The sequence below is a fragment of the Acipenser ruthenus genome, chromosome 24 (genome assembly GCF_902713425.1).
Source record: "Acipenser ruthenus chromosome 24, fAciRut3.2 maternal haplotype, whole genome shotgun sequence".
NCBI lineage: Eukaryota > Metazoa > Chordata > Actinopteri > Acipenseriformes > Acipenseridae > Acipenser > Acipenser ruthenus.
In genome coordinates, this window is record NC_081212.1 from 16,361,308 (window position 1) to 16,376,554 (window position 15,247).

At 39.5% G+C, this 15,247-nt stretch overlaps 1 protein-coding gene across 1 annotated transcript; it reads left to right on the forward strand.

Annotated features, from left to right (window-relative positions):
* The first annotated feature begins 1,820 nt into the window (after positions 1-1,820).
* Positions 1,821-5,526, forward strand: LOC117429150 (trypsin-3-like). Its single transcript, XM_034048374.3, has 5 exons — positions 1,821-1,908; positions 2,932-3,088; positions 3,574-3,827; positions 4,837-4,973; positions 5,302-5,526. The coding sequence occupies exons 1-5, from the start codon at positions 1,869-1,871 to the stop codon at positions 5,449-5,451; spliced, it is 738 nt and encodes a 245-aa protein (XP_033904265.3). The 5' UTR covers positions 1,821-1,868; the 3' UTR covers positions 5,452-5,526.
* The last annotated feature ends 9,721 nt before the right edge of the window (positions 5,527-15,247 follow it).

Consider the following 15,247-nt stretch of genomic DNA (forward strand, 5'->3'; position numbering starts at 1 on the left):
GCTGTACAAGAATCTATGGGGTACAGGTAAAATCGGCCTAAAACTAGGTGGGTCTAGTGAGTGAAATCGGATGAACGAGGGAAGACCGGTCAACTGATTTCACTTACACTCTGCAGAGCTTAGGCTGACCTAGTTTTGGGGTGATTTTACTTTTAAAACTCAAAGTTTTTTCAGCCTGCACTGTAAATCCAAGATGGACATATGGTTAAATAATGAAATGATTTTTGTGCGTTAAAAGGCTTTTTTAAATTGTTTTAAAAAAAAGTTTCCCAGGTTAAAACTGATTAATAAAATCAATTTGTATTTATTTTTATTTTTATATTCTAAAACAACGTTTGACCACCCTGTGAGTAGTTTTACAGTATGTCTGTCTACTTCTCTCTGTACTATACTCTTCTTACAGCAGTGGTAGACATCTAAGTTTTGACTTACCCATTCTTCAATTAACATGTGTGTAGCAGGGCAGCGCCCTGCCTGTAAATAATATTGTTGTGTGGTGATTTGGTGGTGGTTGGCAGGGATGGGGTTAATTTCCTGTCCCTGCCAAAATACATGTGAGAATGTGGCTGGAGCTAATTTGAATTATTGATAATTAGGCTCCAGCCACATGCTATAAAAAAGGGGAAAAATCCTTTGTTTGAGGGAGGTGTTGGGTGAGTGTTTGTTTGTGCTCTCTGTAGATTTTTGAAAAAGGTGTAGTGAAGGCTAATGCCCAGCCTACATTTTTGTGTTTTGTTTAAACCTTTTGTTTTGGCCCTTGCGCTGGTTATTTTGTTCTTGTTTATTGTGTGCGAGATTTGTTTTTGTTTGACCTTTTATTTTGGCTCGGTGAGCAGTGTTTTGTGCAACCTTTTGATTTATTTTTGTTTATTAAACGGCGCAGAAGCGCGTTAACTGCAATTCCTTGTCTCTGAGTCTCTCTGCCTGCCCAATACCATCTGGGCCCACGACGCTACCCTGTCACAATGTGACTAAAAAGGTTGAAATGTACCTTAAATTACATTTTCTTACAAATGAAACTGGTGGAGTGACATTGCTTCATTTGTTTTTGTGATGCAGTTACAAACATTCTAATGGCATGTACTCAGGAATAGATCCCTCTAGCTCAGCCAATCAGAGTGCAGGGAATGTTATTAAGAATTGTTAAGCCTCCTTGTGAGGGGAGTTTATATGCTCTGGAAAGCAGTCACTGCCTTTTCAACTGTTAATATCTCATAAACCATTTCATATATTCAATGTCAGTAAACTTACAATACCCTGCACGTTGACCAGTGATCATGTGACTGGTTTCTGGATGAAAATCAGACACTATAGTGTACCCATTGCAAATATTTAAGTCCGGCCTTGTGAACAATCTTTTCTTTTTTAAATGTATTTTCTTTGTATATTCCCAAAGCAGGAGGCTATTAATACAGCAAGAAAAAATACCCATGCCTATTACACATTATAAAAGGCTGCATTCATTCCTTTTTTCACTGTTCCTCTTATTACATCTTAATGTCGTTGTTAAAGCCTTATCAGGAAAAAGGCTTACCTTGTGTTTGTTAATGAATACCCTGACTCGAGCTGAACATATCTTATTTAAATTTTATTTTTTTAAATATATGAACAAATACAAATAACTCAGAATGCATAAATAGTAATCTATTTAACTTTCAAGGTTATATTCACAATTCAGTTACTAAAACTAGGGTTCAGAAAAATGGGCTTTCATCGTGGTATAGTTTGTTTAAAGATAAGCATTTATTTTAGCACCTTGTCTGTTCCCACCTATTTTAAACATCCTTGAACTGACTTGAGATAAAGGAGGCTTGAAGCGTATAAATACTTCACTCAAACACAGAGCAGTCGTAGCAAACAACTCAAACATGAAGTATTTGATCCTACTTGCGTTATTCGGAGCAGCAGGTATGTATACATTATACTGAAATCATATACAGAGTCATATCCTAATAGCAGCTATAGTAGTTTACCAAACCGTAACAGAAGTATGATTATTGCTGATGATGTTAATAATAATACGCTTTTTTATCACATATAATTGCTGGACTGCTTATTTTAACAGATCTTTGTTTTTAGTTTTTAAATTGCTGCTATTCCTATGATGTTCCACTTAAATTCATAATGAATCTGTATAACATAAGATTCATTAGAGAAAATAATTCTATATACACAAATATATGCTATTCAGCTATTGGGTGAAAAAAGTAGTATTGTTTATTCTTTGTATGTACTGCATACTACTTCACATTGTATTATTAAAGGTGAACGATGTATTGTTATTGATATTACAACATACAAAAACACACAATAAAAAGATATTATAAAAAGTGGCGCACTTGGGGTAAAAGAGAAAATTGGCTTCATTGTGAGACCAAAGTACGCCCACTGAACCTCCAGTCCTCCTGAGCCAGAGGTGTCCAAAGTTAGCCCTTCCACTCCTGGTCTTTGTTCCTACTAGTGTTCTAAATTTGTTAATTGAACTAATTAAACCTCCATCCAGACCCTAATATAGAAAATCAGAGATAAAAAATCAGGGCTCCTAAATTAAAAAAGACTGTGATGATGGACTACGCGGTGATCTCATTCAAACATTCAAAATCCTAAAAGGTATAGACAATGTCAACCCAGGGGACTTCTTTGACCTGAAAAAAGAAACAAGGACCAGGGGTCACAAATGGAGATTAGATAAAGGGGCATTCAGAACAGAAAATAGGAGGCACTTTTTTACACAGAGAATTGTGAGGGTCTGGAACCAACCCAGTAATGTTGTTGAAGCTGACACCCTGGGATCCTTCAAGAAGCTGCTTGATGAGATTCTGGGATCAATAAGCTACTAACAACCAAACGAGCAAGATGGGCTGAATGGCCTCCTCTCGTTTGTAAACTTTCTTATGTTGTTATGTTCTTATGTCCTTTCTCTCCTTCCAGTCGCTGCCCCTCTGGAGGATGACAAGATTGTGGGCGGGTACGAGTGCCAGAGGAACTCCGTCCCCTACCTGGTGTCTCTGAACGCTGGCTACCATTTCTGTGGCGGTTCCCTGATCAGCAGCCAATGGGTCGTCTCAGCTGCTCACTGCTACAAGTCGTAAGTGTAGCTACACAATGTCAATGTTTAATGTGATGAATGTGTTCTTCTAAGTGAAAGAACACGGTGACACAGGTATACATGGAATTTAAGCACAGTTGGGAGTTACGTCTATTAATGTGTCTGTCTATGACACTATCCATGACAAGCATGATAAATGCCTTGCGTTTTAACTTTCAAACTTTTATCATAGACGTTTCGGTTGCATCTGGATGTAATCCAGTAAGTTACTTCTGATGTACATATTTTTATAAGTATTCATGCACTATTTTTTCTTTTTTATATGTAAATAAAAATGTGTATATACCTTCCTGATGTTGGGTGAACACAGCATCAGGAAGGTATATACAGCAGATTGTTATAACAGAATGTTCCCAGAAAAACACCCACCTGCACTGACTGTTAATACAGCTACAGCATGAGAATAATGCTGTGCTAAAGACTGTAACCCTTGTAATTGTAGTGTTGGTCTGTTTGAATTGCAGGCGTGTGCAGGTGCGTCTGGGCGAGCACAACATTGCTATGAACGAGGGCACCGAGCAGTTCATAAGCTCTGCCAAGGTCATTCGCCACCCCAGCTACAACTCCCGCAACATGGACAATGACATCATGCTGATCAAGCTCGCCAGCCCTGCCACGCTCAACAGCTACGTGAACACCGTGCGTCTGCCCAGCGGCTGCGCCAGCGCCGGGACCACCTGCCTCATCTCCGGCTGGGGGAACACGCTGAGCAGTGGAAGTGAGTGTGCTCTCGTTCATTCAGGTTTCCTTTGGAAGATGGGAGGAGTTTGTCATAATAGTGTAACAGGTCAGGTTGGCTCAGGATTTAAGGATTTAAACCTGACAAAAGTGTTTATGGTTCAGCACTTTTCTCAGTGCACTTTTTATTTATTTTTAAGGTTATTTCTTTTACTGGTCAAAACTAAATTTACAAATAAAATACTTTTCAATACAAAGTAAAGTCATGAAACATTAGAAGTTGTTTCATCACCAACTTCTCACAGAAAAAGTAATCCCACTGTGAGCTACCGCCCAGAGCTGCTCAGTTAATATGAGGCCCGTGCAGGTAATTGATCAAACAATTATTTAATTAACCCAGCTGTAGCTGGAAGTGATTACCAATAAGATTACCTGCACTGGCCAATTTTTTTTTTTACATTTTTAGGACCTTTTGTCTCCCATTTCTCTATTCAAGGCAGGGAATGAACCTGTTCCCTGACCAAAAAAAAAAATATTGGTACTGGGCTCCCCTGCTACCAAACATGCTTCCAAGAGTGCAGGGTCTACCCACCCTGTCACCATTCTTACAGGGTTATTAAAAAAATGTAAACTCTTTTAACACTAGAAATCTGCCTAAGAAACATAACTCCACTACATACTGCCCTAGTAGTACAGGAATGATACCTACACTGAAAACCACATAGCCTACCAATAAACTAACTAATTATTCTAATTTGTACGTAAACATGTGTTCATTGTAACCCCCCACCCCCAAAGTATTAGGCCCTATTTAATCAGTTACAGTATCCAAGGGGAGTTTTCTGTTTCAAAATTGGTCTTGCTTCAAATGCCAGGTTAGGTGATTTTTTTTGCATTGTAACAAGTCAAAATTGCATTCGAAGCTGGTGACTCTCTAATTTGGTTCAGCATTATGAGGAATTTAAGTAATTATTCAGTCTCACTGTGGGTTGTACATTGTGAAGCTATGAACTCATTCTGATGCCCTGCCTCTCTGTCTGTGTCCCCAGCTAACTACCCCGACACTATGCGCTGTCTGAACGCTCCCATCCTGAGCAGCACTCAGTGCAGCAACTCCTACCCCGGACAGATCACCAACAACATGTTCTGCGCTGGGTTCCTGGAGGGAGGCAAGGACTCCTGCCAGGTAGAGAAGCCTCCATTCACAATTCATTTTTGGAACTATACAAGTGAACAGAAGAAAACATTCTATGCTATGGGAACTGAATAGAATACTCAGTAGTGACATAATAGCAGCAGCTAACAAGTAGACAGTATGTAAAGTAAACGTTGTGACTAGTTTCTTCATCACTTACAAGTTTTCTGAGTTTCACCTCAACACTTATTATTAAACTGTAGCATTCACAATTCGCCCTATACCCTTTTATACGCAGTTGCAACTAGGTAACCTTTTGTAGCATTGCTGCTTTTCCATTTGTTCCTTCTAATTGATTCCTGTGCTTGTGTGTGTGCAGGGTGACTCCGGCGGCCCTGTGGTCTGCAATGGGGAGCTCCAGGGTGTGGTGTCCTGGGGTTATGGCTGTGCTGAGCGCAACCAGCCTGGAGTGTACGCCAAAGTGTGCAACTACAACTCCTGGATCCAGAGCACCATGTCCTCCAACTGAGAGATGAACCCCTGGGCCTCTCTGTTAACGTTAACGTGTAGACAAAATAAAAGATGAACAGTATGAAAATCGAAATGTTCAGCCTTGTCGTATTGTTATTTGTATTCATTCACTCACATTATTGTTTAAAGTGGTTTTATTCATAACTTTACATTGTACAGAATATAAATTACAAAACTAGAAATAAACACACCAGGCATTTAATTTCTCCTAAGTGTGTTATTATCACTACATCTTTGAATGAATCTGATGTAGTTAAACTCGATTATTCAAACCCTCTGCAGCACGTCAGCTAGGATAGAAGGAATGAACAGAACAACAGCATTAAGTTTCAGCACAGGCATGCACACTCTTTGCAGGTTTTTCTTTAAATCATTTTTTTCCTTCACTACTTTGAAAGCCGATCAAGTTAATTAATATATTCCGTTAATTAGCAGTCTGAGTCACTATAACACTGTAAAGTTGTGATAAGTTCATGAAGAACACTATAAAACTGTTTGCATTGTATATTATTGTAATGTAGCATTAGTTAACGAAAGAAAGCCAGCTAAACAAGCAGCTGATTCAATTTAGTACACAAAAACACCAGAAAGTCATTCTTTAGCCTTACAGCATTGCTGAAGTCATTCCCTGCGGTGTTCAATTAGTTATAACATGGTGAAGTGCAGGTGGCCTGGCAATGGCTCCCTATCATCCATGAACCAGTCTCCCTATTTCAGCCCCCAAGGTTTACCTTCTTTCTGTCTGTCTGCGTGGTTTGCTCCACTGACTCCTCTCCACCATCTCTACAACTGTGTTCACCTTAAGGCCGCTACACACCAGATGTGACGCGATTTTTCACAGGACGAGAAGATACTTTCGCAACATGACCATGCACACCTGAAGCAACAGGTTTTAAAATTGCCTAGATTTAAAACTGTCTATAAAACTGTTAAAAATTGCTATTGACACAACTGGTGCATATATGACCAATTTTCTGATGGTATTTCAACATATATGGCAATAAATCACACATACCAGGCTTATCCAGCGCCTTCGAAATGGATGCCCATATATTATCTTTCAAATCTGTATCTTTACAATTGAGATGATAAAGCTCTGGGTATTCTTCAATGGCCATTTTGGATACTGCTTCACCCTGGTGGAAACTCACTCATGTTTGGGAAATAATTAGGTTTATTGTTGGCTGTGCACTACTTTTGATTTTTCAGTAAATTGAATCTGACCTTTTGATGAGTTTTCTCATTTGGTAGCGAGTCCTGTGCTGTTCTCTGCCAGCAACATTAGCAGCATTACCCATATGCTGGCACTCAGATAATTCACTCGCCAGTTCATTAAGGGTCTTCAAACAATTAGATGAATGAACCTGTAGTCATTTATCTTGCTAATTAGCATTGTTCCCTCATGCCAGACGACAGCACTGCTGAAGTTTCGAGCAGCTTACAGACTTGAGATGGGCACAATTCAGCTTTAGCAGTCTGGCAGGCTTATGGGTAACAATACTGTACCATGTACAGTTAATCTAAACAATGAGCTACTACAGCATTCTCCTCAGGTATTCTAGACTGCAGAATCATTTCCAATGTCGTTCAGTAGCCATTACATTTTACTTAGCAGTGAACATTCATGAACCCTCAATCCCTTTGCAGCCACATGTAAGATGTAAAGTTGATGTGTTCTCCTCCATTTAAATATCTATTACCACCTGTACATTCTGCAGCTTGCTTGACATGACTCCTTGTAACTGAGTGAAGTTGGCAGCTGGCACTTCTGGTGGCACATCTTGTAAGAACTGGGTTTTTTATGCAAGTAAGTTGCGTATCATCCCCACAGTGCTCCTGGAGCCAGGGTTTTTATTGGCTAAAAAAAGATAGGCAGGAAAATGTGAACTTATTTAAAAAGTACTAGCTTTTTTAATCTAACAGCAGCTCAGACACAAAGTACTTGGGATACATAGCGGGGAATGGACAGGTGAAGCCAGAGGTGTCAAAGGTGAGTGAAAGCAGTAGCAGAGGCAACCATACCTACCACAAAAAAAAGTCAGACCTTTCCTTGGGTTAGCTACCATAGATTCACCACCAATTTCTCGCAAAGAATCAGGTAAATTAGACAGATGAATGTTAAGTGGGGTTTAAACACTAAAAAAGGCATTATGTTCTAAACCTGTGTTAATGTGATACAGTACCATTGAGAAGGTGTGCCAGGCAATTAAATGGGCCTTAGAGACTTTAAGGTACTACCTCTTAGGCAGCATTTTCACACTGGTTAATGATCACCATCCTTAGATTAGTAGGATGAAAAAAAAATGCCCACATAGCTATGGGATGCCATGTGTAAAATAAAACGTTAATATTTTAACATGTCTTTTTTTTTCAGATTTAACTTAAATCTTGTATTTTTTTCCCCAGATTTATAAATGTTGTGAAAATAAATAAATATTTTTTTTAAATGTGTACATTCAGATATAATTTATAAATCTAATTTATCAACATTCACACCCACCCACCACAAGTCTCCATCAATGGACGTGTTGGACAAGTCCCAAAGAGCACAATTAAAGCAATCAGTCAGTGGATCAATGTCATTAATCTTGTGAGCAGATGTAATTCTGTCTCTTGTTCGATGCCTCCGATACTAAAAGTTACACAGATCCAGGTGAGTGGATGGCAGTCTTTATTTGTCCAATCGAAACCTAATTGGAGACAGGCTGTGTTATCTTTACCTGAAGAGATGTATAAAGCATTAGCCATGGCTTCCGTAAATCAATGTTTTTAGAGCAAACAGGTCTTGCAATGAATCTGGCTTGTAAATGCTGCTCTGACTTCTGCCCCGTCACAATGAAGGCTTGCTGTCCTGTCATACTACCGTCCAGCAAAAATGTGGGGCAAATCCCTAGCCCTTCCAACCAACATTTCAGGTCAGTTCTTAGAATTGCAATGTGTAGGTCTTCACATATATTTTGATACCAAGCTCATTTTAAATAAAGCACTTCAGAAGTTTAGCTCATAGATTAGTTCTTAATTGAAAAAACAATAGTGAATCTACAAAAGTGTTGATATAATTAACAATTAGTAAGATTCATTTAGGCTTTGTTTTGCCCCAACCTGCCAATTATACATCCCTGTTTTTACTGCACCCCCATTTTCAGTGTTTTTACAAAGGAAAATCCTATTAAAATGTATGAGCAATTGTGAATGAACCACACTGCTTACCCTATTCTACAAAGGAACATGAAAGTCATTTTTTAATACAGCCAGGCTTCACTGAAATTTTATGTTTTGTTCAGAAACACTAAAATGTAAGGTGATGTTTTATTCCCCTTTTCCAAATTCCAATTATATCTGCATCTCAGTTTATCTGTATTTAGTTTCCCCAGTCACAGATTTTCAATTTGCTTTTGAGCATTGTTCTTACACAGCTGATGTTTCTTTAATTAAATAATAATATTAATAATACAATCTCCAGAGATTTCAACAGGAATTTAATTTCCCTTCTGCAATGACATACTGCGACCTGGAATATTTTCCTCTTAGCTGTGAACGAATAGCATTCTGCATCATCCAGCCAAAGATAGATGACCTCTAGACCCAGTCTATCTGAAACATGCGGTATTTTTTTATAATTACAAGTGATGCTCCTAGACAGGATAGCAAACACAATCTGTCCTGTGATTCAGTGCGTTTGAATGTTTAGGAGTAAACAGGATAACAGTAGTTACAGGATTTTAATTAAGCATCAACCGCTGATGCAGCGGTCATTCCAGCGAGATAACTGACTGCAGCAAGGTCAATTATCAATTATCGGAGCATGTTAATGCTATTATAAACCAAAAAGTATATTTTGTGTTTATAATTTGTATTTTTTGTTTGTATCAGATTCGAATGTGATTTGTACTCGCTTGCATAAGGGAGATTGGAATTTCTGCATACACAACCCTTTTTTCTTGTGTATGTTTCAACCATACAAAAATAGAGATTTATTTTTATGTCAGAAGAAATCTACAAGGGGCTCCCGAGTGGCGTATCAAGTAAAGGTGCTCCGCGTGGAGTGCAGGATGCGCCCTATAGCCTGGAGAGCGCTGGTTCAAAACCAAGCTATGTCATTTGCCGACCATGACCGGGAGTTCCCAGGGGGCGGCAAACAATTTGCCGAGCGCCGCCCGGGTAAGGAGGGCTCAGGTCGGCAGGGTTATCCTCGGTTCACCGTGCACCAGCAACTCCTGTGGCCGACAGAGCACCTGCAGGTCTCCTGTGGAGCCGTTCAGATCTGTGTTGTCCTCGCTATGGGTCTGGTGGCTTCGCTGTGGACCCGCAGTGTGAAAAAAGACAGCTTGGCATGGCACGTTTCGGAGGACGCGTGTGTCTGCCACCGTTTCGCAAATCGGCGTGGGGGTTATCAATACATACTTTAATTACATAATTGGCAATTCCAAATTGAGAAAAATTAGGGTCAAAAATCCATTGGCGACTACTAAATAACTGCTTCTGTAGTGCTTGCCTGAGCTAGAAACAAGGTGAGTTTGCTGAAAAGTTACTTACATATTTTCTAGCAATACAGTTGGACATGCTAGTGCACCACAGGGTTTTTCAAACATCCTGCCACTGCAAGTGTTGAACACGGCTCATGTTTTTAGTTTTCGGTAATGAAAGGATATTTCACTTCTGTTTTTTGCCTTTAAATTATTATTTTTTTTAACTGACTGCAATAAAACAAATATTATTAGCTGCAGTGAAGTTCACAGGTCTGTTTACATGTTGGGTTTTAGTTGTTTTATTTAGTTGTTCAACCAAATTGGTTCTGATCATTTCAAAAAGCCAGCATTACTCAAAAGTGAATCTGCTTGAAATGTTGAAATCATTTTTTGTTCAGTGTTTTCAAGAAGAAGCAGTTTGGGTGAGAGGGCTGCAGAGTGATTCTGTCTGGTCAAACTGTGATGTCTCTTATAATAAATATCACATTGGGGGACTGCTATTAAACATAAAAAGGTTTTTGGTAGATATAAAGAAATATGAATGGAAAAATGAAAAGCCACCCACTCTCTGGATATTGTTTAGTGAGCTGAACCAGACATACAAATCGGTAACAGTGATTGGTTGGCTTCTGTTACTCAGCGAAAGGGCTCAAGACAGGCTTGCTTAATACTCAGATCTGGGGCTATTTTGGTATCGCTAGTGAGCCAAGACAGTTGGTCTGGAGTTTCAAATGCCCTTAATGTCCGAGTGTAAGAAAGTTTGGGATGCTGAAAATGAATGTACTGTCTGACAGCTTCATTTCTTTAGCAGCACTCTGACAAGTAAGGACTTGGTAAATCTAGTCCCAATGTCAGCACTGGCACTGACAGAGAGTGGATTGGGTTTGTCCAATATTGGGTAAAGTGACAGCTTCAATATTATCCTAGCTGGGTTTTTTCGGAGTGTCATAAATCAGTGTGTGTGGTGGGGGGGGGGGGGGGGGGTGATTGAATAAGCATTGTTAATGCGTGACAAATTAAGTTTATATTGTACACTTAATATTCTAGGCTGCAATGGAAGCTACGTTGTATTCTCTGTTTAAATTGTGTTCAGGGATCCATGCAGTAAAATGGATTGACAAGCACAGCATCAGTTGAAGGCCGTGGAAATGATAAAGCTGTGCTGGATAATTGAAATATGAAGGACACAACACAGCAGAAAACAAAGTTCGTTTTTGATTTACTAAACATCATGTTGAATACACCACCAGTTTAGAGCTGAAGCCTTGAGGCCTTTCTGAAAAAACTCATGTTTTAGCATATTACGTACTACACTAGGTAAAATAACTCTCTGTTTGCAAGCAAACATCTTGTGTCAATGCCCCCACCCCTTCACTTCCTTCTTTCCTGTCATTAACCAATCAATTGCTTCCCCAATTGACTAACATGCTTTCAGCCAGTAACATGCTTTTTTCTGCTGGGGTAAATTGACCAAGGCAGCAACAGACTTTCTGGAAGGAAAGGCAACCAAACTGAGTACTTAGTGTTACCAGATGTCTGTTTTAAAATAAAAAAATGTTTGCTATAACATGTGTTTTTTAAAAAAACATTGTAAACATATGTAGCTAATGGAAGTGCAAAATGAATAAGATTTAAGAACTATTTTAGCAGCTACAATTACTTTAAAAGATATCACCAAATGTAAAGTGAGATGCACTGTTCACATATTTACAGTTCTTACTACATCTGCATCTCAATTTGAAATAATAGACATTTATCTATATATCTATCTAGTATCCCCAGCAAAAGATTTTCAGACACAAAGCATGCTTGAGTCTGAAAAGCCTTAAGGCCTGTCCAAACTAAGACATTTTCATCTAAATAATGATTATCATTTACATTTTCAACAATCCAGGTGTAATACTGGGATATTGCAGGTTGCCCATTGCACGATCCATTCCAGCCAAACCCCCAGAAAGAATAAGGGATGAATGCTCCCTGATCGATCAGCAGTCTCCTGTGTGAATGTGCACTCTGTATGTAATGTGGATTTTTACTTATTACTTCAATGTATAATTCACACTGGTTTCAGAGATTGTGGTGGACTCCTCCAAAGCTACTTTTTTAATTTTATTTAGTATGCCCTTATTTTATCCCTGATTGCCTCCCAATTTGGAAAGTCCAATAATATTTTCCTCTCACCACACAGCAATTCCCCACACAACTCCCTCCGATCCCACGATGAGCCAGCTTCCTTTTACACCCAGGAACTCAAGAGCGGATGTCAGCGAGCTACTGACCTTTGGAGGACAAAGGCCAGTCCTGCAGGTGTCCGTCCTTGAGCTCACTGGGCGCCTGGCCAGCAGGGTTCTCTCTGGCATGATGAGGAGAAACAGTCCCTGCCGTGTTTGCCTCCCTAACCCACAGGAGCACCACAGCCAATGCAGCAGTCCCTTCAGAATCCCCAGTGGAGACCGGCGACTTCGCTCAGCCAGGACGTGAACCTGCGTGGTATGACTCACCCTGCACACAGAATCCCCAGTGAAGACCAGTGACTCCGCACAGCCGGATGTGAACCTGCGCTAAATGACTCACCCTGCACACAGAATCCCCAGTGAAGACCAGTGACTCTGCACAGCCAGGACGTAAACCTGTGCTGAATGACTCACCCTGCACACAGAATCCCCAGTGAAGACCAGTGACTCCGCACAGCCGGATGTGAACCTGCGCTGAATGACTCACCCTGCACACAGAATCCCCAGTGAAGACCAGTGACTCCGCACAGCCGGATGTGAACCTGCGCTGAATGACTCACCCTGCACACAGAATCCCCAGTGAAGACCAGTGACTCCGCACAGCCAGGACGTAAACCTGCGCTGAATGACTCGCCCTGCACACAGAATCCCCAGTGAAGACCAGTGACTCTGCATAGCCAGACGTGAACCTGCGTGGTATGACTCACCCTGCACACCACACGGCTGCGCTTTTTCCAGGTGAGCCACTTGGGGACCCCTCAATGCTACTTTTTAATTTAGAGTCAATAGAAGAGTGATGAAAACATATTTTTTCTAGTCTAAAAAGTATTTTAAATGTTTTTGATAAGTCACTGTTGCACAGACCCTGTCTATAGAACGATTCACATTGGCTAACATGTAACATGTAAGAAACTAAAAGTACTTTTCTGCACATGACAATAAATGACAGTAATAAGATTAAAATTGCCATTGTGTAATTCTGAATAGAAGTGTCATATGGCTCTACTTCACAAAAGTCACTGTTCGATTTAAACAGTATCTTAAGAAAAGAATTAAAATAATATTCTTGTTGAAAAGCAGAAGATTCATGTGCAGTAATATATGCTATATATATATTGTATAATTGTGTATTTTTAACCTATAAAAGTACTGTATTTCACAAAGGATATAGATATGATTCCAATTGAGATTACTATTCGCTATACTGTACTGCATATTTAATAAATACTCATTGTTTTCAGTGGGCCATGAGAAAGAGAATAGCTTAACGAAGGAATGAGTTGGCACAGCTCTAGTGGCTTGTTTTTCCTGACCTTCGTGTGTGGCATTGACGTAGCACTGTGTTTAAAGATGACAGCTGACAAATCAACCCCCTGGACCAGCATGACAGTCCATTCAATCACAGCATGCCAAGCAGCAGGTAGGAGTGAGCACGCCAATCAGTACAGGACAAAGACAAGCACACGCTTTGGCATTCATACTAATGCTGTCAGGTTAACCCTGATAGCATTGACATTGTGTGTGTGAGACTAAAGGGGGGCAGTGGCTAAACAAAAACAAAGTATCCCCAAAAGAAGGGGATCTAACATGAAATAAAATGGATATGTAACACTCTGTATCATATCAAATAAACTGGCACAGAAACAGTTAATGTTCACTGGACACCACCGGTAACTAGTATGAAGGCAATTATAGAAGGCGTTCGGTCTTTATCAGCTGGAAAGCTTAAATTCACATGACCCCAATATGGTTGTCATCTCGCAGGTCAAAATGAAGGGTCTTTTTTTGAAAAGATGAAGTGGCAAGATAAGGTTTATGTTAGGAGCTGTAGTCGCTGCTTAATTAACACGTAAACATTATGTTCATATAAGATAATCCATTTGTAAAACTCATGAATGAGGTTCAATGATAACCTACAAAGGAATTTAAAAGTCTGTTTTTGTGTGATCAACACATATGGAAAACAAGACTGTGAAAGACACATCACATTTCAAGATGTGTTTAATATGCATAATTTAAGCAGTGTGAATTGGGTTTCAAATGCAGCTCCTAGTTCTTGATAATCAAAGCAAAGTTTGATAACAGATGATTTATTTTATAGGGAGTAAGTAAGAGATACAAGATGGGCCTCATCCCTAAGACTAAGTTACATTTAAATTAAAACAATAAATACAAAAAATACATGTGTACGACAAACATTAATATCCCCTTCAGTCACTGTGTGTATAATCTGAAACAAAAACATATTGGGCATGTGAAAAAACATCAAGTTATCAAAAGTGGCTCAGAATACACAGCTTTCCGAAGCTTGCTCCTTAGCTTGGAATACACAGCTTTCTGAAGCTTGCTCCTTGGCTTGGAATACACAGCTTTCTGAAGCTTGCTCCTTGGCTCGGATCACACACGTTTCTTAAAAGGAAAACACATTGTTATGCTTTGTAACAAATGGAAATCAAGGAAGGCACACTGAAATGATGCATCTGTTTTGTCAACTAGAAAAAGAAGCCCTCATCCCCTGTGACCAGAATCCAATGGAAACGCTTCCCAGTCACTGTTTATTTTATGTGCTTTGTAGTCCCAGCTCTCCCCATGGACACATTGTCTTCCAGTTTCTGAGTCTTAGATAATGAAACCATCATCTTTAAAGCACTGTTTCTGTTAATTACCGCCTGTGGAGTGTCTTTATCACTTGGCAATTTGTTGCAATTTGTTGTTTCAAATTGGTAATGTAAGCTGCTTGGATCAACATGGAAATTATGTGATAGCAGAGAATCCTGTAGGTTTATCTCTCATTTTGGCCAATATGAACTATAGCACTCTCTCTCCAACACATCCATGCTAGTATGTTCTATATTAAATACATGAAATTAGTTTAGATTAGATCCCCATCTGATCACTTTCCAAATGCATTCTATGACATTTTCCGTCTTAGCCCTGCCCTCTTTGGTAACAGTGTCTCGGGAAATTGGCAGGCGCACATTTCTGAAATTAAAGGGAGAGTTTGCTGGAAATTCAGTGAGGATTACAGGACCGAAACAGCAAGACGTATTTTTCAGATAGAAAAACTTTTTTTTGTTTTTTGTTTACAAAA

Excerpts from the sequence above, each read along its gene's own strand:
- LOC117429150 (XM_034048374.3), top strand. The coding sequence starts at position 1,869 with ATGAAGTATTTGATCCTACTTGCGTTATTCGGAGCAGCAG. Across the intron at positions 1,909-2,931 it reads TGCGTTATTCGGAGCAGCAG|TCGCTGCCCCTCTGGAGGAT; the intron begins GTATGTATACAT and ends CTCTCCTTCCAG. Across the intron at positions 3,089-3,573 it reads GCTGCTCACTGCTACAAGTC|GCGTGTGCAGGTGCGTCTGG; the intron begins GTAAGTGTAGCT and ends TTTGAATTGCAG.